Raw genomic sequence first — 23533 nt, 5'->3', positions numbered from 1 at the left:
GGCAGGGCTGTGCTGGCACCCACCTCTGCCCACAGGCTGGGGAGCAGCGTCACTCAGGCTGTTTCTCCTCTCTTTCCGCAGCTGCCGGGCAGTGAAGGAGCTGTGGGTCAGCGCGCTCCTTGGGTAAGCCCAGCTGTGCCCAGCCAGCACCTGCCCAGCCCCGTCTTCAGCACCACCGCTGCTCTCCGCTCCACTGCCGGGTGGTACCCGGCTGCTCTGGGGCAGCGTGGAAGTGCTCCAAGTGCTGGTAGGGAGGGAAAAGGTGGGTTGGGTGTCACGGAGCTCTTCTCTTTCCTCTTCCCCATGCACAGACCACCAGAAGGAGTGGAGGGAGCCCGGGTTACCCAAATGCCCTCCTTCAAGCAGCTGCTGAAGGAGCTGAGGGGCCGCAATGCTGTGAGTGTCCCTCCTGGCTCTGCTCTGTCCCCAGAGGCTGCTCCAGCCCAGCACCAGGTGCATCGCTTCTCACCTTCTGCTCTTTTCCCCTTGCCCAGGCCATGACACTGCACACCAGCAGCCTGGAGAGGCTGGTGGAGAGCCAGGCAAAGGTGAGGATCGCTGGGGGTGCAGTCTCGGTGGTGGTGAGAACAGCGGTTTTGTGAACACAGAGCATTTCTTGCAGGCTGGTGCAGTGGAGCGGCCGCCACCTGTTGTCCCATCTGGCAGCGAAGCTGGAGTTGGCCACTTGGCTGGTGAGTTTGGGGAAGATGGGGGCAGGACGGCCCTTCTGTCCTCGTCTGACAAACGGGCACCGGTGCTGCACTGGGGCTGCTGCTGCCCTTCCCGCAGGGCACGTCTGTCCCCATTGACCTGCGGGAGGAGAGACCTGATTCCCCGGGGTCTATTTCTCCCAAATGATGCTTTTCCCCTGCATGCAGTGGTGGGAGGACAGCACCAAAAGGGTCAAGGAGAGCTCGCCTCTCACATCTCCTCAATGGCTCTTTACTCTCTTCTCCTCGGCAGCACGTGGGACGCCCGGGTGGAGGAGGTGGCTGCCCTGGCCCTTTGGGCAGCGAGGGACCCCATCTGCTGCAGAGGCTGCCGAGCCATCAGGCTCTGGCCACAGGGGGCTTCTGTTTGGCCAGCCCCTGGCAGCTCTCTGCAGCCATGACGGCACACTGCCCCAGCCCATCCAGGTAAGCAAGCCTGGCCAGGGGCTCCCCATCCCGCTGGCTCCTCTGGAAGTGCACTGTCCCGACCAGAGAGAACCCAGATGGGTCTAGGGAACAAAGCTGGCTCCAGCCCAGCAATGTCCTCCTCTGTCCCGCAGGACCTGCTGGCTCTCCTGCAGGAGCACGGCCCGTCCACGGAGGGGATCTTCCGGCTGGCGGCCGGCGAGCGCGCCTCCCGGGAGCTGCGGGAGGCCCTGGACAGCGGCGCCCCGGTCCAGCTGGAAAGCCAGCCGGTGCACCTCCTGGCCGCCATCCTGAAGGTGAACCCTGCTGACATGGAGCCCGGCAGCTCCCGGCTCTGGCCGTGCTGACGGGCACCTGCCACAGCAGGAGCCCAAACCCAGGAGCTACTTAGCCCAAGCGCTGGGCTGGAGATGCTGCCTGTGCTGCTGGCGGCAGTGGGCGCAGCCTGACCCGCAGCCCTTGCCATTGCAGGAGTTCCTGCGCAAGATCCCCTCCAAGCTCCTCCAGAACGAGCTCTATGAGGACTGGATGAGCGCCCTGCAGAAGACCAGCAGGCAGGAGAGGCTGGCTGGGCTGAAGGAGTAAGTGTGGCCAGCAGCCTGTCCGCTGCACAGGCACTGCCAGAGCCCCGAACTTGCCTGCAAAGCCACAGGCTGCCTGAAAGAGCCATGTTTCTGCCAGACACCTCTTGAGGCTGTGGGGTCAGGTTTTGGGGGAAAGTGGCACAGAGGAGCATTTCTCTCCTTGAGGCAATGCCTGCAGACATTGGGGGTTGCTCCATGAAGGGACTGTGGTGAGAAGGGCAGGCAGGGAGAGAGGTGGCCATATCTCAGACAAGACAGTCCCTCTGCTGTGGACCAGGCATGTCTGGGGAGCCTTCCCTCAGGCGGGCTTGGCTGGGATCAGCCTGGGAGACCTATGTTGACAGCGTTTCCTTTATTAATGCTGTGTTCCTGTTCCCTTAGGGTGGCCAGCAAGCTCCCCACAGCCAACCTCCTCCTCCTCAAGCAGCTGCTCACCCTGCTGCGCACCATCAGCAGCAACACCTGCACCAGCAGGATGACCGCTGCCAACCTGGCCATCTGCGTGGGGCCGAACCTCCTCAGCCCACCCGAGGAGGACTCGCTGCCCCTGGACGTCCTGGTGCAGGTGACAGGGAAGGTACGCTGTGTTTGAAGGCTGGTTGCAGTCTGCCGGGCCCCCAGAGCTGCAGCTTTGCAGTGAAGTGATGGTCAGGAGTGGGAAGGGCTGTCTGACCCATTTTCAGCTGCCGGGCTGGAAACCAATGGTTTGCTGCTGCGTGCAGGTGACGCAGCTGGTGCAGTTCCTCATTGAACACCAGGAGGAACTGTTTGAGGAGGAGGAGGAGGATGGGCTTGCCCGAGCTTCAGCAGAGGAGTTGCCAGCAGTGGAGGCAGAAGCAGAATCCCCAGAGGTATGCCAGGGCCACAAACAGTGTGACAGAAAAGCCTCCCCCCTCAGAAGGTGGGACTGCTGCCACAGGGACAAGCAAGGTCATCCACCAGCCTGCAGCTCTGCAGAAGTGCAGAGTAAGGCTGATGCAGGTTGGCCATTGCACTTTGTGTGGTGATCCCACCAGAACTGGCACCGCTGAGCTGAGCAAACCCTTCCAAGGGCTGTGCCTTTCAGAGCTGAGGTGGATATTGGGCAGGTAGTTCCCTGCTACCTCTTCACTTCCACATTTCCATTGCAGGAGCCTCCAGTCACTCTGGAAAGCGAACACCTGATGAGCTCCTCTGGGGAGAGCAGGTAACGTGAGCTAGATTTAATGAAGAGCAGAATGGATTCACGTTGCTAATGGCTTTACCTGTCTAACAATACTATTGAATGGAAAGGTTGCCAGGCTCTTCACAAGAAGGCCGAAAAAGAAAAGCAGCGTGTGAAGAGTCAAGTGATGGGCAACCAGTGCAGAAGAGAAGAAAGCTGGCAACAGAGCTCTGAGGGTGGGCATCTAAGGAAATCCAAGCAGGCAAGAAGAACGAGGAGCCCAGGTGTGTAGCAGACTCTGCTGACCGTTTTTCAAAGCTCTGAATACTGCTCTGAATAGAGGAAGTATTTGCGAGGTGCCCAGAGATGGCCCCAGACAGGAAGTACACACCTGCCCTGGGGAGAACGTATATGTCAGAAGAAACTTACCACTCCAGCAAGGTCACAAGACTCACAGTTTTGAGCTCTTGGACATGCTGCCTATACAAAGAGGCAAAGTCGCATTTTTCTGTTCATGTCAGCCGGCAATCCCAGTGCTGGCTGGTGTTGTCCAAATGCCAATGATGACGCAGGGCATTGTTGTAAGTAGCTGTAGAAAGTAGAGATACTGGCACTTTTTTAAAAAGCTGACATTTCACCTGAGGTAATTGAGGGAAGTAAAAAACAAACAGACAATAAAAAAGCAGCGTGTTTTCCTTCACACCTGGGTTTCTAGCAGGGGACAGTGAGGGATGCTGCTACTCGGGTTTTTGAAAGGACATCCGAGCTCCCCAGGGGCTCCCTGCCAAGCCCAACTGCCTGGCCAAGGGGCGCTGCACATCTCTGACAACTTGCTGTGTCCTGAGGGTATCGCATGTGCTGAGAAGGGGCCAAAGCAGCACCCATGTCACTGACCCCTTTTTTCATTGGACTTGCCAAAGCATGGGGGATAAAGTCACAACTGTTCCTGCCTCCGTGGTTTCATCAGCACTTTCTCTCACTGTCCTTGTAGGTGGAGATCTATTTCGGCTGCTTGGATTTCCTGGATGAGCTCTGACACCTGGGCTTCGAGGGCCACGATCCAGCGCCAGCACCACCTCGGCGGAGGCGAGGACAGAGACACCGTGCCCTCCTGCTCTGGCCGGCACATTCCACCTGTGCACCGCTAACCAGAGCAGCCCCGCATGGCCCCCAGACCCATCCCAGCCCTCGCAGGAGGCCCTGCTGGCTCACCCATCAGCTCCGTGAGCAAACACTCACCAGCTGTCACCTGTCCCCAAGGGCAGAGCTGGAATGTGAACTTTGGGTTACACGGAGCATGTTAGCATGGTGGTGCATATCATCTGCGAGGGACACGAGGGATGTGCTGGACAGTGTGTTCCATCACATAAAACCTCCGGGTTTTATCTCCAACTCCTCATTCTTGGCAGACCGATGCTGAACCAACTTGCTCCATCCAAGAAGGGAGCACCCATTGCTGCTCTGTGGCCAGTGCAAGTTCTTGTCTGCAGCACACAGCAGAATGCTCTTTCTTAGCATTGTTGCACACACATGACTGGCTTGCAGTTTCCACAGGGTGAATAACTCCAGATCAGCTACATAAAATATCCCTTTCTTGCTTCTTCAGCAAATCAGCCCGCTCTGGACTGAAGCAAACACCCTCCTTTCTGTCAGTCATCACCAGGGTATTGAAAGCAGCTTTTCCAAAATCTGCAAATACTTGAATAGTCTCTGTTGTTTTGATCCTTGAGCCCTGTGTGATGTCTAATGGGGTCGAGCTTCTTTCAGAAGAAAAAATACAAGTGCCAGCCACAACAGGGGCAAGAATGGCAGGGCTGATCTGCAGGTCTTGCAATGATGTTGCAGGAATCAGCAAAGCATGGAAATTCCGGTGCAGCTCGCCCAGCTGACATTTGAAGTCTTTCAGATGCAGTGTCATCTATTCTTCATGGGCAAAGCCTCACTTGATACTCTCGGCAATCGCTGCCCTAAGTAATTACACTCCTAACTGCTGCGAGCTCTGCACTGTGGCAAAACCAAGGGGATTTGGGAAAAAAAAGAAATCCTGAAATACCTTTTGAAAACAAACAAGAAATCCCTGTGCACTCAAAAGGGAGAAAGCCAGATCTCTAGGCCTTAGTGTGGTCTTTCTTACCATTTACCTGCCTTCCGTTTACCTGCCTCCGTGGTTAACTGAGGACTGCAGATGAACATTTTTTCCGGAGTTACTACTGGGAGTCAATGGTGCAATTGTACACACAGTTGTATATTTGCTAGGGCTTTATGCAGACTTAGAGCCTCTGCTGAAACACTGGAATACACAGTTGTACATACCATGGATGTGCCAATGTATGTTGGGACACATTAGAAATAAAGGATGGTTTAAATGTCGCTAGGACATGACTGCAGGCATCCCAGCCATCTGCAAACAAAGCCATCTCAAATCTGAGTACTGATAGAGTGATTTGTTTGTAATTGGTCTGAATCACCGATTTTAAGGACTGGTTGCACTTCTGAGTGTTTCTACATATGTATGTATTTCTAAAATTTATTTTTATTCATTTACAGAAATAAAGTGTCAAATGTATACCTGTCCAGTCTCAGTATTTGGATGAGTCCTTTCCCTTCTCTTTTAATTTGTCTCTCCTTCAAATGTCAAAACTTGTTTAAATAAAATCCTTACATTGTCTTCCTTGAAGCTTGCCAAAATGAGATGGTTAGAACAAGAAACAGAAAAAATGCAACCAGTCTAGGAATGATGCTGCTGACTGGTTGTTTTAAAAATGTTCAGTACTGTTCAGTTCATTGTATTTGGAACCTGTAAAAGGATTCACCTCTGCTGGTCCTTAATCCTGCTTATAGCAGTAAGTTGATGCAGGAATTCAATTGTTTATCCCTTCCACCCTCCGTGCAGTCAGACACTTTATTCTGTCATCATATCAGTCCAACTGTTGTCACTAATAAGCATCACTAAACATGGATGAGACCATGCAGGAACACTGTGGAACGGATGCAGAGACAGCGTCTGTCCAGGTTCTTATGGCTCCAAGTTACTTAGGGCCTCACATCATTACTACCTATAACAGGAGCACAGATCTTTGTCAGATCCTAGATGATTCATTCTGTGTGGACCTTGCTATTCAAATAGTTTTGAGACCATCTTGCTACATCATTTGATTACTTTTCTGTTGCTGCAGAATGGGATAACATAGATGATATTCAGTGGGGACAGACAATATCTGGCTTTAGGTTGCTTTTGTTTGCATCATATATGAGTGATTTCACTCCACCTGGTAATTTATTTAAAGGAAAAGCAGTGATAAACACACATGTAAACTTGAATTTGTTGTTTGGTTACCTGAACTGTCCCAACTGAAAATGTAATACCATTTTCTTGTGTAAGAATCTAAGCCAGTTCTTGTAGTGACAGAGTACCATCTCCCCAGTAACACATCAGTAGCACATCTAGATTAATAAGATGTTCAGTGAGAGGGCTTTAGGTGAAATTTCCATCAAAATAAATGTAAGACATCCAGCCTTTGCCCTGCCTAACAATGTACTGTGCACTAGGTGGAGAAAACATCTGGCTGGATAGATCTGCTATAATGGTTTGCTAACGTGCACCATGGAAATGCACAGGACATGATGCTGAACCTTGTTGTTTTTACAGCAATTTCAGTCCATAGTTCTTAGTGCTGCTGCTACGGTTTTCCTAAGAAAAGAGAATTAATGATACTTAGGGGATACTATCCTTTGCTTATTCTTGCTGTAAAAGGAAATTTAAAAAGAGGTGGTTTTAAGCCTTAGAAAAATGTTCCTAGTGCTACTGGCTAAGATACCAAAGATTTATGAAAGATTTGCTGGACCTCTGGAAATTGTAGGATTTGATTACTGGTAATGTCTTGAGAATTTTTTTGTGCTCTGGTAAAATTTGATTTCCTTTCCAGCAATAGCTGTTGTGTGTACCCTATTGTTTACTTGCTCTTAACTTTTACAAGGTCACTTTCATCAGATTCATGTTCTAAATACTTCTCTTGAGTAACTCTGGTCATCTCACACTTCTATAAATTTTGCTTAACCAATCAACAATATTGGATTGACCACTATCCTATTTCATCATAATTATGAAAAACTGCACTTACAAATTTGGTCAATGCCTTAATGAGGCCCCATTTCTTGCTAAGTAGTTCCTGAATACACCAAATTAGTACTACATAGCATTATTCTTTGCTTTCACTTCCTGACAAGAGTAGCAATAGTGTAATTTTATGAAGACTGATACCCACTAAACTGGCTGATTTCTAATTCTGCATAATAATACCTACTCTTACAGTGAATTACTTTATGATTTATACAAGTATCATGATTTCTCAAATTTCCACCCGGAACAGCAGCAACACATAAGGCTGGAGGCAATACAAAAGTAGTAGTTCTTAACAGATGTCTTTGATTCCTCCTGAGTGCATGTCAGACAGTAATTCAGTTTTTAAGAAAAAATTGCTCCAGAAGGACATCTTTAATTTGTTTATATCCAAGTCTTTTTATTCTGTAAGGCTATACTACCAGTGAGTTTAAACTGAATAAACTTTTATGTAACATTGCTCTCACTCTTGAAGACAGCAGTCTTAGCAATATATGTGTATATGTGTGTATATATATAAACACACAGAGGCTGTACTTTATAGATGAAATATAACAAGTTGATAGCAGTATTTCCATCACAAATAGAAAAATATTGATGTTACAACAACAAATGTATTAGCACTTGCTATCTAATTGTGTGGGTTGTGGTTTTGTTTTGTTTTGTTTTTTGTTTGTTTGTTTTTTGTGGGTTTTTGTTTGTTTGTTTTTGTTTTTGTTTTTGTTTTCTTGGGGAAGGGTGAGTAATTTTAATGTAGAAGAAAAAAAGCCCAGTGAATCAAATTACTAAGTCAGGGTCAGTATTTGGAATACTATTTGCATTTTATAGGTATTTATATGGCCCTCCTTGCTAGGGTAACATCTGAATGCTGTTGAGATCTTAAGATGTTTGTCCTTATCTGTAGTACAGAGGAATGCTGTTGTCTACGATTTACCGACTGGGAAGTCAAACCACAAAAAGACCAAACACTGGATTTTAGAAGGCTTAAATTTCTCTTAGTTGTCTGATCTTAATATCATCTCCTGGATGTCTGTGAAGGCCATCTGGCCAGCTAGAGCCAAACCACTTGAAAATGAGCCAGGGGAAACTGAAGCTGTTTGACTATGTCTCTTAGCTACCATCCCATAGAAACTTTTGGTAACAAGGACTCAGAGATTTGTTTTCCATGTCATGCTTTTATCACTGGATCATCAGACCTAATTTTGACCCAGAGAATCGGAGACACACAATTTCATTTGATACAGGTTTCTTATTCAGCTTACTTGCAGATTTTGGGTTGTACACTAAGATTTAAACAAAAAAGTCCTTCCATGAATGCGGGGACTGATGCAAAATTGTGCTTGGAGGCTAAACTCTTGCGTGAGTACTCAGATATGTAAAAGGGACTGAGCCTGTAGCCATTCTCTCAATACAGGGAAATGGGAATGATCGTAAACTCTGAGAAGCCCTAATATGTTCAAATAAGTGTAAATTAGAACTTATTCTTATAGAAATGAGAGTTTGAATACAATTTGTCTCCCTGGATGCTTCAGCTTGCTGTACTTGTGAGATTCTTATTGCAGTTGAATTTGACTGAAGTTGACCAAAGGGTTTAAAAATTTTCAGAGGACAGAGAGAGAAGAAAGGAGATGACTGGCAAGCTGACAGAGGTCTAGACAGATAAATATCATGCATACACCAAGAAGAGCTGGGCACCAACACTGCAGAACAGGATGCATTGTCTAGAAGAAGTAACTAACTACATACAAGTTAACAGCGTGATATCACTTCATTAAGCCTTTTTATGAGGTCTAGCATCTATGGCATTAGTAGAACTGTTCTATGTAAAACACCACAGACTATCATGCCTGTTGGAGCTAGCCTGATCTCTTTCCATCTGATATACTGTCAGAATTTGGCATACTCAGAAAACAGATATGATATGAATATGAGTAAGAATATGGCTCTTTGTGTAAAATAAAGAGTGGAGAATGAGAGGACTGAATCATTTGAATCTCTTGAACCTATGGACTTGTCAACAAAATGTGTGATGTTAAGGTCAGCCAGGGGACCCACCTGGCCAGGATAGGCCCTAGCCAGGGCTTGAAGGTAGAGTGGTGGCAGTGCCTGCCTGAGTGGACAACCCTACCCAGAGAAGGAGAAAATGGTGTAAAATAAGAGCCGAGTGAGCCACGCAGTGATGACACCACTCCCGAGGCCAAAGGCACAGACACGAATTGTTCTTAAGAGAATGCTATGTCAAACAGGAAGGAAGGAAAAAGGCCCTGGAAGGAAGGTGAGAGGGACAGGGCAGGTTTGGGAGAGTTGTGAGGAATTTTGTTACGTTTTTACAGCACACAGCACATTTTTCCTTTTCCCTGGTCACAACATACCTCCCTTGTTGGCACACTGGTGTACCTTAGCCACAGCTGAACTCAGGGCAATCGTTTCACATCTGAGTAAAGGATTTACTTCCTATTCCCTTTTACTCTTGTAGGGGCAGTAGTCATCTTCATTGAACATGTTCCTGTCCCATGTTCCCATCATTCTTTAGCTCTACTGAGACTTTTGACCAGTGTCTGCTACCAGTGGGTTAATGGGGAGGATATTATGGGTGGCCAGTTCATCTGGCCGTGAGTGTTTTTATAAAGAAAACTCCAGTGTTGTGTTTTCATCATTGTTTGAGCAGTGGAGAATCAGAGCAGAGATCACATTACTGAACGCACTACTGAGAAGACAGTTTTGTAGCAGTTTCTCACTTTCTGTGCGTACTGGTGGCAAAATTTGCCTCCATAGCACATACCTAGGGGTGGAAATAGAGCTGATCTTTTCTGTAATTTTCTATTGTCATTGACTTTCAGCGGATGAAGTGGGAGAATGTGGTCCTGATCTTACACTGGTGTCACATCATCAATTCGAAGAAGAGACATTGATGTAAGATTGGTGTGGTTGACTAGTAATTCAGGATCCTGCTTTCCATTTGTTTGATAAGAAGTCAGATATGAAAACCCGACGCTATAAGTAGACACCAGTGTAAGAGTGATTATTAATTTTATGTGTAAAGATGGAAAAATTTAAATAATTTTCCAATTGGAATTAAAAAAATAAAAATGAACTTTGATATGTATGTACCACCCAGAGAGCTTGAGCTCTAGTAGCTACCAGAGGCTGATGAAGAAAAATGAGGTTAGATTTTGACATTTTGGAATGAGATTATGAAAGTACGTGTTTCCCATCACAATAAAAAAGAGATTTATTTTCTTAACATGAGACATGACTCATTTCATTTTGTATTGCTGGTAAACTGGAACATTCTTGTCCTGGTGATTCATACTGCATGAATAGATGGTCCTCATTAGATATTCTTATTTTGTCATTAAAATAAAAACATGAGCTTGTGTCGCCCTCCACAAGCTATTTAAAGAGTTTCTCAGTATTTAAGGTCACTGAATTTCAAACAGGAAATGGAAGCATGCTGTGGGAAAAACCTCTAGTGTAAATGTTTGAATAATACTGACATAGTGTAAAAATCAACTGCTGACAAAGGAATTAGAAGTAAACTCTTAGCATATGTATGTACCAATAATACAAAACACACATCTGTTAAGATAACAATTAAATTGTTATTATGATTCTTCTGCCTGTTACTATGATTCTTCTCATTAATTAACCATTCCCTCAGTAAAGATCATAAGGATGTATGCTATCTTCTGCTCTTATTTATTCATATTCTTCAGAAGGCTAATGTGTAGAACAGTATTCTGATGAACTCTTGAGTCACCCCAAGGGACGTCTAACCCCACTGCTGCATGCCCTTCATTCCTTTGCCAAAATCACTTGATATGAAATGGCTGGACAGGCTGGACACTGTACAGAGAGGAAGGAAAGATCCAAGGGACTGGAGACAGACAGAACAAATAAGAGGAAGCTTGGCTCCCAGGCCTGGCAGATGGGGATTCCCCAGAGAGACGAGGTATCCTTGTTTTCATCCTATCTCTTACTGCTGACTCTCCAAGGAAAATGCCTCAGCAGACTGAGGAGAAGGGATGGCTCTTAGGGAGTTTCCATCCCAGTACACTTCTGCATTCAGTCCCTACTATGTGCTTTTTTTCAGTTTCCAGGATTTTTGCATTGCTGTCTGTAGCGCTGTAGCTCGCTTCTTTCAGTGATCACTTTTTACAGAGCTGCTCTGCAAAGACCTATCTCACCAATGCTAGTGGGGCTACAGGCTGTGGCACTCAGGAGGGAAGAGGTGGAGACAAACATCTTCAAATGAATCGTGAACAGCAAACCCTCAGAACAAGTAATCAGAGTTCAACAGGTTCATTTCCCCATTACTTTTCCTTGGGGATTTGATGCAGAAAGCTCAAGCTCGAGCTCAGGAAGTTGCCCTTGCTAATGAGATTTTGTATAGGTGCAGAGAGCCACTTCACTGACATTACAGGTTTTTAAGAGGTAAGGAAGAAGGTTTCAGTATCATCTTCAAGACCAAAGTTCAAGAACTTTATGGACCCTGTTGGGACCAGCCAAAGGACACCAAGTTGCAGCACCAAGTTGCTGATGGGGTTTATGTCGTATTTTGCAGCCAGCACCAGTCCTGAGCAGCAAAATTCCACAGCAGTTAGCATGTTGGCACTAGCTGCACATCTCTGATAAGGCCTGTTGTTGCCTTGTCTCTTGGACATCCATCTGTCACTTTTCTTGAGGATAAGAAGTAAATTTGTTGTTTTCCATTGGTGTGTTAGTATCTCTGCTCAGTCCTTGCTGTCAGAGTTATAGTTTCATGTTCCTTCAGCATGCTGGGATAAAGATGGCCCTGTTTATATAGTTAAAAATCCATCAAGTGAATGCTGAAATTTGTTTCCAGCTCAGTTTGGTAATTTCTGTTGTCTTCTCATTCCTGCTAGATAACATAACTTTGCGTACAAAATCCACTTTGTAACTATATGTACAGGTAAAGCAGTTATTGTGGGATCATGCAGATCATGCAGAGGTTATTTATTATCTGCTCATGATAATTCCTCACAACCTCCATTTTCCCTTTTTTCTCTTCCTTTATACTTGCACTCCCTGCCTTCTTTAATCATTGATATCTTTCACAATCAGCCCTTTTTTTTTTGCATTCTGTGTAGACTTGCCACTTCCATCTACTGTCTTTTTGGTTCTTAAGACCGCCATAAAATTATTTTTCTCCTCTTACCTGAGATATGAATTCAAGCTAGAGCTTGCCTTTTTTGGCTTGTTGATTAGGTTCCTGCTATGTTTTTAATCTGACATAAAGTATATACAGACTTTAGAACATAATTTGAGGGAAAAAAAATTATCAAAGATATAGAAGTGAGTGAAAAATGGGCTAAAATGTGCCATGGATTTACCAAAGGTACATTCTATCTCATTAGCCAAGAATCTTTATTTGAAAAGAGAAACTACTGACTATATAAAAGAAGTGATATAGCACTGTGGAAATTAATTAAATTGAAGAAGGTAAGGATTAAGGCAGAAATTATAAAGCAGGTGATGAATTGACTAAGTGCAAGATGACAATATGTAGAGCTAGAACGGTATGAATCAATGTTGAGGGACTTTACTAGTGGAGTTCCTCAAAATTGTTTTTGGGATTCATTTCTTTAGCATTTTGACTCGTGATTTGGGCACACAACATTTGGATTGTTAAAAATGGAGACTGACTGCTGACATGGAGGAAGATCAGGAAAGAGGAGATATGGAATGGCACTGGCCATTCCTTCTCCCTTCTGCTCATTGGAGCAGTCTGTCTTTCTCTGCTACCACTTTCCAGAAGATTCCTTGAAAGTTCATAATGAAAATCTCTTTACACTACTGAAGGGACTCATGGTACTGTATGGAGGGTGGATGTGCTAGAAAGTCCAGAAAATGTCAGTGCTTCAGACCTCAGCTTTACGAAGAAAATTAATTCTTTGCTTTGTCAGCCATTGTTAAATCTCTTTTAAGAATACAAAAACTCTGACTAAGTTTTACATGGGTGTATTACACTGAAATGTAAATCTCAGGAAATCAGCTTCTATAGTTGAAGACAGACACTAGATGATGAAGTCTAAGGTCCTACAAAGGAACCCAGAGTCTAATACAATTTCAAGTTGTTTCTACTGTTCTCTACAGTCAGCAGAACTCAATATCTAACAAAAAATTATGTCAATATTGCAGCTTTATTATTTCCACTTTTATTCATCTTTTCCTGTTGTTATGTAAAACAAAATATAACAGAGAAAACTACAAGAAGTTTAATTTATCCAATTGACTTGATACTAGCAATGTAGGACATCATAAGTACCACAGGGGCAAAACTTTTTTTTTTGTTGCTCTGAGGAAGTTTTCACAGACAAAGAATGTACACTGAATAATTCAGAATCTAAAATCTTGTTATCCTTATGGATAATTTTTCTAACTTTTGAATCACGTGGTGGTGCAAAATGCTTCATGGAAGCCAGTACCTTTCATGAATACACCCGACAGGGCAGCTCCTTAGATGGGAGGCAGATGCAGATATAAATATATTCTGTTATTTGATGTTCTACACACTTCACATCCCTGGTGGAATTGCTTGTGTAAGCAGTGATTCAGTAACTTAAATCAGTGTTGATTTACATCAATTTAATTCATTCTGTACATATTCAACATGACACAGAAGTCCTTAAATACCCTTTCAGATCCATAGAGGCAGTCCAAGACTGCACAGAGTGTTTAGTGTGAGGTTTCTTACATGTGAAGTATATGAGGAAGTTTCATCCTGCATTCCTGCCTGCTCTCCCCAATGCATTACAGCAAGGAGAAGCACCAGAATGGCTTCTGTAACCTGCCTGGCTCACTGGGGCCTGAGACGGCAAGGCAGAAACTTGTCACTTCTTCTTCAGCCAGCGAGAAACAAACCAGTGTCATTTCCCTGAATCAGGGATTAATTCCTAGTGGAAAAAGTTTGGACTAATGGTCACACAATCCTTGAGCTAACAAACAAATGAGCAAGCACAATAGCAACCAATGTTGTCATTAACCAGGGATTTAAAGAGCTGGGAAGACTCTAAAATTGCTTTATTAGTTTCTTCTCAAGGAAATTTTTGTTCTTCAAAGTAAATTGTTGTTATTTGGTAACAAAAAGAGGCAAGTATGTCTGAAAGCAATTTGGTTTTGAGCAAAAAAGAAAATTGCATCAGCACAAACAGCACTGTTCCACATTTTGTCTAATGTGGCCCTTCCTGTTTCTAATGCACTTCCTGGAGTGCAGGTTTGATGAAGTTAACTCCTGCTCCAAAGATCATTTGCTCATTAGTTTGGATACTGTCAACAAGACTGCTGAGAACTTGTACTTTTAAAAGTGAAATATATGCTCCACAAACATCACCCTTTCTTCTCCAGCTAATGGGCACAAAGGTTTAATTCTGAACTAATAATGGGCCCTTTCTCTGCAGAACCACCCACTGCTCCCACGGAGGCTGCAGGAAGCAGCGGTGTCAGACCTGCTGGCTCTCCATGGTTCAGATGCAACAGTGAAACCCAAGCACAGGCCTCTACCTGTAAAGCAGAAACAGGTTAAGGAGGTTTAATTAATATTAGCTTACTTTGAGTTCATATAGCATAACTGGTAACCAAGGTACAACCATTTTTGTACATAGTGTCACAGTACAAATAATATCGTTGTTGCCTGTAGCAGGACACATGCCTTATGTGGTGTCATGTGCTAAGGGTGCTTTATGCTAACTACACAAGCCTCAGTCTGGGCTTGTTGCCAGCTTGCTGTGAGAGCTTGCTGTGTGAACTGGAACTTGGTACCAGGTGTCTTGTTAGGACATGAAGTTGTGGTATAGGATAACAGTGAAGGCCTTGAAAGTATGGGCACATGTTGAAAAGAGAGGCTTGAGAGCTATGGACAACTAGCTGATGATCACCTACTGGTTAAGGGCTGGCAAGACTGCTTTTACTTTAAGACAAGAAGATGTAGTTAAGCAAGAAAATAAAACCGCAAAGGACACAATAAAGTACTTACTACAGCCTGGAAAATAAACTCACCCAGGCATCACCCAGCCTGTAGTTCAGGAACATAGGTGAAGGGCTCTGAACCATCCGGAGGCTGAAAACTTGTATGAAAAGTGGTCTCAGATTTCAGTGTGATGGTTGGGGAGAAGGACGAGTCCTCTTGCAGGTCCCACTTCCCTCGTCAAAGAGCTCTCCAGGCTTGATTAACTCCACCTGGGTCACTAAGACCACTAAGGACCATACCCACCAGCCCTGACTATGTGGCTTCAGCGTCATGATACTGTATAGCAATGTATATTTTAATCAGTGTGAGTCCAATAACTTTTGTTTTGAAGTTTGGTTTATCAGTCTTGAACACTTGCATCATAGCAATCTCCAATTTGTAGATAATATACACATATATTCAGTTGCAACAATAGGCAAACAATGAAGACATATTTTGGCAGATATTGTTATTTGTGTACTTTTTGTTGGAAGTGCTAGAAACTCCTTACTCTCTGTGAAGCATTGACCAAACTGCAACTGCCATTATTGCTCCATGTCATGTGTTCATTGGAGCAGGCCTGTCTTACAACAGTGAACTTCAGCTGTTCTTTGCTATATTTTGGAAATGAAAAATAACACCCATTTTACATATCCATTCCCAGCATTTTGCAGAATAGATTATTTTTATGCTGATCTGAGTGGGTTTTCTTTTCGCTTGTCTTGGATCTTACCTTCTTTTTGGTGGACTGCAATTACAGTTCAGAACTCCTGTAAAATTTTAAAAACACAGAAACCTAAATGTTCCTTTTCACATACACACACACATTATCAGGATAGCATCTCACTTTGCTTTTTTTTTTTTTCTTTCTGCTTTTGCAGAAGCCGCTAATGATATTTGCCTGTGTTTTATGACATCTTTTCTTGCATAGCTTTGCAAAGTCCATGGTACCACAAGTGCTCTCTGCCTGGATCATTTGAGCATTTTATCTATGGAGTGCTTAATTGTAAAGATCTGAATGCAGGCACCAGAAACTGCATCTTCTGCTTTCTGGCTGCATTACAGACTCAGGTGTGCATTGCCAGTTCCCACGAATCTGGTAGGCATTACCGCAGAGTCATCCAACTGCAGCAAGAGGGATGGAGAGTATCATTCCAGCCTGTTTCTTCACATCCACAAGAAGTTTAATATCCCATTTCAATTTTTCAACGCTCGTGTTTAAATCTTAAAATACCGTAAATAGTCTTTAGGTAGCAGCTTACTTTTTAAAAAAATAATTTATGGGCAGATTCCCATGGCTACATTTTTTCTAAACCATATATTCTTTTTTCTTTCTGATACAGTTAATTTATCATATCAGCAAATGGCTATGCTTATTCACATAATTTTGCAAAAATTAAGACAATACCAATACTCACAGTATGGAATTCCCCAACTATCAAATCCTTTTGAAATCAAACAGTAAAGTCAAAACCAAAATAAATGCCATATATTTCCAGTTGCTGCACATTGCCCAAGGTGCTTTGACCTTTTGGATTGCTGAGGGCCTTCTACTGCAACCCTGCAGTACACTTTCTACTCTCAGCCCTGATACACTTTCACCCAAGCTGCTGGAATGGTTTCCAAGAGCCTCTGAGACAGTGCTTTCCCTTGTTCTCATGCTGTTTTCATGCCCTTTCTTCCTTTTCCTTTTCCTTTTCCTTTTCCTTTTCCTTTTCCTTTTCCTTTTCCTTTTCCTTTTCCTTTTCCTTTTCCTTTTCCTTTTCCTTTTCCTTTTCCTTTTCCTTTTCCTTTTCCTTTTCCTTTTCCTTTTCCTTTTTTCCTTTTCCTTTTTTCCTTTTTTCCTTTTCCTTTTTTCCTTTTCCTTTTCCTTTTCCCTTTTTCCTTTTCCTTTTCCTTTTTTCCTTTTCCTTTTCCTTTTCCTTTTTTCTTTTCCTTTTTCCCTTTTCCTTTTTCCCTTTTCCTTTTTCTCTTTTCCTTTTTCCTTTTCCTTTTCCTTTTCCTTTTCCTTTTCCTTTTCCTTTTCCTTTTCCTTTTCCTTTTCCTTTTCCTTTTCCTTTTCCTCTTCCATTTTTATTTTTATTTTTATTTTCTCCTTTAAGATACCTGTACTATACATGCATGTACATGCACACACTATCCCTTGATTAGCTAGTTCTTCGTAATACTTCTCATTGCACCTTCTGTAAGGCATTTTTCCTAGAATACCTTTTCAGGATTAACTCTACATCCAGGACTGTGAAGCAGATGGAACCCTGAAATAGTTATTTACTACTGATTGCTTTGCTCTACTTTTCCAAATTTTAAGTAGAGTTTAATTGCACACATCTCCCATGGGATTGTTCCTTGAAGAGTGTTGTGAAACCTATGCATTCATAAAACATTGACAGGGAAGAGGGGAAGAGAACACATCTTGTTAGGAAAAATGTAAGGACTGACAATATTTTTCATTGTTAACCAAAAAGATTCTCAGCCTGAGGAAGAACACTGAAGATCTTAGAGAAAAGTTCTGAGCTCATGGTTAGAAACACAGCATTTCAGAAACCTCTATGAAAGAGAAATCTCCTCTAGGCCTCTGTCTTCTTTCTATGATGCCTGTAATATTTTTCCCTTGGTAAGCAGTATGAAAAAAGCAGTCAATGGAATTACAAAGAATCCTTTGGTTTCGATCCATTCAAATTATTTCCATGATGTAATGAGCTGAAACCTACAGTATTTGAGGCAGACAATTCCTTCATCCTCTGCATTATGGAAAGGCAGTAGAGTACATGGTCAAGCAGGACTCAGCCAAATCATTGGTCATCAGGGATTGAAAACCGATGTTGCTCTGCAGATCAGGTTAATATGTGTATGACACTTTCCATCATTTATCACCAGTCCTGACTAACCAGGGAGGTCACAGTTGACTAGAGGTTAGCAAATGCGATGCCCATCTACATGAAGGGCCAGAAGGAGGATCCAGGGAACTACACATCTGTCAGTCTGACCTTGGTGCCACGGAAGGTCATCGAGCAGATCATGTTGAGTACCATCACATGGCATGTACAGGACAAGCAGGATATCAGGCCCAATCAGCATGGGTTTGTGAAAGGCAGGTCATGCTTGACTGACCTGATCTTCTTCTGTGACAAGGTGACCCGCTTAGTGGATGAGGGAAAGGCTGTGGATGTTGTCTACCCTGGCTTCAGTAAAGCCTTTCACACTGTATCCCACAGCATTCTCCTGGAGAAACTGCCTGCTTGCTCATGGCCTGGACAGGTGTACTCTTTGCTGGATAAAGAACTGGCTGGAGGGCTGGGCCCAAAGACTCGTGGTGAACGAATCAAGTTGGCGGCCAGCCGAGAGTTGTGTTCCCCAGGTTTCAGTATTGGGGCCAGTTCTGTTTAATATCTTTATCAATGATCTGGATGAGGGGATTGAGTGCACGCTTAGTAAGCATGCAGAGGACACCAAGTTGGGCTGGAGTATTGATCTGCTGGAGGGTGGGACAGCCATACAGAGGGATCTGGACAGGCTAGATCAACGGGTCGAGGCCAATTGTATGAGGTTTAACAAGGTCAAGGGTCCTGCACTTGGGTCACAACAACCCCAGGCAGCGCTACAGGCTCAGGGAAGAGTAGCTGGAAAGCTGCCTGTCAGAGAGGGACGTGGGGGTGTTGATCGCCAGCCGGCTGAACATGAGCCAGTGTGTGCAGAGGTGGCCAAAAAAGCCAAAAACATCCTGGCTTGTGTCAGGAACAGGGTGGCCAGCAGGACCAGGGCAGTGATCATCCCCCTGTACTCAGTGCTGGTGAGGCTGCACCTTGAATCCTGTGTTCAGTTTTGGGCCTGTCACTACAAAAAAAGACATTGAGGTGCTGGAACTAGTTCAGAGGAGGCTGATGAAGCTGGTGGAGGGTCTGGAGCCCAAGTCTGATGAGGAGCGGCTGAGGGAACTGGGGCTGTTTAGCCTGTAGTAAAGGAGGCTGAGGGGAGACCTTATTGCTGTCTACAGCTACCTGAAAGGAGGTTGTAGCATGGAGGGTCTTGGTCTCTTCTCCCAGGTAACAAGTGATAGGATGAGAGGAAATGGCCTCAAGTTGCACCAGGGAACTTTCAAATTAGATATTAGGAAAAATTTTTTCACAGAAAGGGTTGTGAAGCATTGGAACAGGTTGCCCAGGGAGGTTGACTCACCATCTCTGGACGTATTTAAAAGATGTGTAGATGAGGTTCTTAGGGACATGGTTTAGACGTGGACTTGGCAGTCTTAGTCTAATGGTTGGACTTGATGATGTTAAAGGTCTTTTCCAACCTAAATAATTCTATGATTGTATGAAACCATGACTGCAACAAACCCCTTCCTTTAAAGGAGTTGTGATGTATAAAGACAAACTCCCAGTCTTTAACACTCCTCCAAATAGGGAACTTGAAGAGTATAAGCTCTCACTAAAATCACTAAAATAAAAGAGAAGGCTGTTATTACCAGATGATGGAAATTATGGAATTCCTTATGATATTTCTGGTTAAATATTTGTCTTACCTTTCGCTCGTACCTCTCAAGCATATCTCCATACAGAGTTTTGCCCTTGAAAGCTGTAAAAGTTGACAGGGATCATGACTTCCCCAGTTCTGCTAGTGCTATGTTTAATCATACCACCTTTTCATACTTCAGTTTTTCTAGTTATAACTTTTTCTCCTCAAGGTCTGTGACGCTTCATGTGATAATTTGAGTGATTTGAGATCTTCAACTGAGAAATATGTAGGTTGTTGTTTTATTACTGTTATTAACTCATCTCAGTTGGAAATTACTTGCTCCATATTTTACAACTCTTTCAAAACATGCTACGCTAAAAGCTGCCTTTGTATCATGAGAATCAAATGGTGAACATAAAGCAGGAAAATGCACAAAAAGAAAAGCAGAAATATGCAAAGACATATAATTTCATTTAGCCTCTGATCTTCTATACCCTCATATTTCATAGCCAACTTCTTTTTTTGTAAATGATTGGCAATGAATATTAAGATATTTGTACATGGAAGAAGTAGTTTTTGTCTTCAAGTACTAAAAAATATACAATGAGAGCATGTGTGCCTTAAAGAGCAGTTCTGTTGGAGATAATCCATTTTGATGTGTCTCTGTCCATTGACACCCTAGCCCTAGGAAGCTGGAAATCACATACATGTGATGTTGACTTGCTATTTGAAGAAGAAGGGGCAGTAGTATCTTAGAACTTGTCTGCACTTCCATTTTTTTGTCCCTTCAATTATACAAGAAGATCTAAAGTAGTAAACTTCCTGCACCTGGAAATGGCAAATCTTTGAGTAAAAGCGTTTTATACTGGAACAGCAATGCCTACAGGAAGAGAATACAGGGCTGCTGGGAGATGTTCATTCAGCTGCATGGCCTGATGGCATGTCTGTCCTTCTGCTGAAGGTTACTGCCCATCCAGCTTTTCCTGATGAGCTGGTCCTCTCTGTGCCTTGCATTCTGCTTCAAGCAAAACTCTTAAAGAGCTTAACAAAGGGTCTGGATTATTTTGACCAAATAGACTAGGGAGCACCCACATGAACCACTTCTTTGATGGAAGCTGTAGGGACAGGCAGCTTCATTGGGAGGCGATGACAGGCATCTGGTCACAACCAAGCCATCAGTGTCACAGCTGGAGCTGGGAAAGTGCTGCCTATAAAACGTCTGAGACAATCAACCTGTGTTCACCTGAATGGGATGTTTCTGACGGTGAATTCCTATGGATGGTTGAGATGGATCTGTAACTGAAGGTGGATGGATACAGGAATAAGTCGGAGAAATTGATTGCCATCTCTGTTCTTAGCTGCTTCAGTCATCAGCCCAACTCTGAGGTCTGCATTACTATTGCTGTTTGTCTGAATGCCCCAAAGACTAAAAGCTTCCCTCCAATATGGAATCTTTTCATTTTTCTCTGACTCAATTTTTAACACCAGAAGAAGTTGAATTGACCGCTGTGTGAACAGGAGTACGGGAAACTGGTGCATGGCAAATCTGTAGCCTTGAATAGACCAGCAAAAAGCAAACATAATTATTATCAACTTTATTTAAAATAACAAGCCTGAAATAATGCCTTGGCTTTACCAGCTGTTATTTCCTTTAAGCTAATTTAAAGTACTAAACCTGCTATCAGGCATTCATTCTAAAGCATTTTAACTACATTAATGGATACATGCACAAGCGTACTGGCTTGATATTTAATGTCATTGCATCAAATGGGGCTTGTAGGTGGTGTGCATGAAACATCATTGCTGCTAATGAGGGCTGTAATGCTCCATTGGATTCTGAGGTCCCCAGCGCACAGTGATTGTCTAGCTGCAAGTGGTATTGTATGGGTTGTGCTTTAGTATTACTGCCAGTACTAGGTACATTAGCAAGTGTTTTGTATCTCTTTTGTGTTTGCTCCTTCTATTTTCTCTGATAAGGAACTGAGCACAGCCTTCACTTTCATTAGTTTAGGTGGGAACAGGCCCCCAACGCCTGCATTTGTATGTGCATGCATCTAGCACGTGTCACTAGGTAATTGGCAGTGAAAAGGTGTCCAGTGGGCAGCCAGAAAATGTCAGGTTTGTGTGAGCACTGCTGATGTCAGAGGCCAAGAGTAATTCCAGAGGCCGAAGGGTCAAAGTCAAGCTGGTGACAGTATACAGGGCTGTACTGCAACAAAGTAACTCAGTGCTCTCTCTTGTCTGTCCTCTCAAAGTAGAGGAACATGACTGCACATCTTTTGCTCACTGATGATTGTGTGTGAGACAACCCAAGTGGGTTGCAGCTCAGCAGAGGACCGCTTGCAGTCATTGCAGTCACGCCGAGAGTGAACCTTGTCAGGAGCTGAGCCAGCTCTGCACTTCTTGGGCTGGGCATAGCTGGAGTATATCTCTATCCGTGAAAGCAGTCAGAGCTTACTTCAGGCCCATCCTGGTGCCAGCAGGATGGAAGAGAAAGGTTTGGAGGCACCTCAGCTGGCTTAGTATGAGCCAGTACGGACCAGCTGTAGCATAGCTACAGTCAAGCAGCATTAGCCTAATATTGCAACCGAGCTTAACACATATGCCAAGAGCCAGCATTAATAGTAATTGCTGCCTGAGCACAGCAAACCTATAGCACAATCTCTGCTGATCAGTCATCCTGGCAGTGCTGTGCTAGTACAGAAACATCTGCCACAGGCTCGTTTTGCAGGGCAAATAAACTCCTGTCCTTCTTCAGCCTCTATGCTCTGATGTTGTAGCTGCAGTATTCAGCTCTCTACGTTCCCATTTACTGTATAACTTTTAAAAAAGATTTTTATTTTAAGGTTCCTGAGAAGCCAAAATTATCTGACATCTCTTGAATCGAGCACTTGCAAGTCCCAGTTGACAGACAGAAGCTGAAATATGCAGGAGAGTGAGCCCGATGTCCTTTCTGGAAGTTAGCTCAGTTCATTTGATTGTGCAGTAGGAAAGCAAAAGCTAGCTTTTTCCAGCAGACTGAGTTGTCAGAGAAGGATTCAATTCTAGACAGTAATAGCAAGTGATGGCCTTTACTGGTGAACACTGCTTGAAAACTGGCTTCCAAAGTAAAGGTAACCCAGGAAAGAGAAAAAAGTAGGATGCAGTCAGAAAATTGTTTCAAACACTTGCTAGCTGCATGGTGATGTTGAAAACTAAAAGCTTTTGATAACCATTGAGTTGAATTATTTTTGTTGATATCATCCTGCTTCTTCCAGGTGGACTGTGCCTGACCTATAAAGAGTATACCCATGGTTCACAGCATGCAAAATCAAACAATCACTGCAACTGGCTGGTTTGCAGTCTAATAAAATACACTGGTTTGTTTTGACTAACACAAATCTATCTTAAGGTCAAAGGCAACTTGTTTTTGGTAAAATTCTGTGAGCTGATTGTCATCAACTTCTGATTCCCTCAGACAACTAATTTCATGTTGCTGAACCCTGTCTTTGAACTAGTAATGTTATACTCGGTGCTAAGTCTTTCTCCAGTGCAGAAGGGTGAGAGACCTTTGAGTGCATCTTAATTAAGGTTAGGAGTGCACTCTGCAAGTGAATCTCAATCTTAACACACTTATTGTCCTCCAGTTCTTTCTGGAGAAACTGAAACTAGGAGATACACTCCAAGATCTCATCCAATGTACTCTGCCTGTTAAGAGGTGTTAAATTCCGAGGGCCAGACTAATTCTAGTCTGAAGTTAAACCTCCCAGTGTGCAACTGTTGTGCACACTAGGCCCTCATTACCAACCCACTTCCATCACAGTCCACTGCCTTTTAATGTAGGGGAAGCCTTAGGGTAGGATTCAGTGCAGGAACCAGTCCTGGTCCCCAAGGCCAGCAGGGGAGGCACAGGGCTCAAAGCAGAACCATCAGGAGCGAGCAGTCAGCTCTGCTCAGCCCGAGAGCCTCCATCTGCCCAAGAACTGTGGACCAAGACCTTTTTTGGAAATGAGTGCCCACATCTTTTGAAAACTAGAGGAAGGGTCAGTCTTCCTAAAATACAACAAAACAAAAACTGAGTGATGTGCCTTTGCTGATGCTCTTTTCTTTTTTTTTTTTTTTCCAGCAGCTAGGAGGTTGGAAAAT

General features: G+C 43.9%; 1 protein-coding gene across 1 annotated transcript; it reads left to right on the top strand.

Annotated features, from left to right (window-relative positions):
- Positions 1-497: 497 nt before the first annotated feature.
- Positions 498-4012, top strand: LOC110358100 (T-cell activation Rho GTPase-activating protein-like). Its single transcript, XM_065049830.1, has 9 exons — positions 498-548; positions 623-692; positions 964-1136; positions 1271-1432; positions 1608-1717; positions 2102-2297; positions 2443-2571; positions 2851-2906; positions 3856-4012. Exons 1-9 carry the CDS (start codon positions 498-500, stop codon positions 4010-4012), a joined length of 1104 nt encoding a protein of 367 aa, XP_064905902.1.
- Positions 4013-23533: the final 19521 nt, after the last annotated feature.

Source organism: Columba livia, chromosome 1 (assembly GCF_036013475.1).
Source record: "Columba livia isolate bColLiv1 breed racing homer chromosome 1, bColLiv1.pat.W.v2, whole genome shotgun sequence".
NCBI lineage: Eukaryota > Metazoa > Chordata > Aves > Columbiformes > Columbidae > Columba > Columba livia.
Note: the sequence above shows the minus strand (reverse complement) of the source record. Positions and strands in the feature narration are given on the sequence as shown.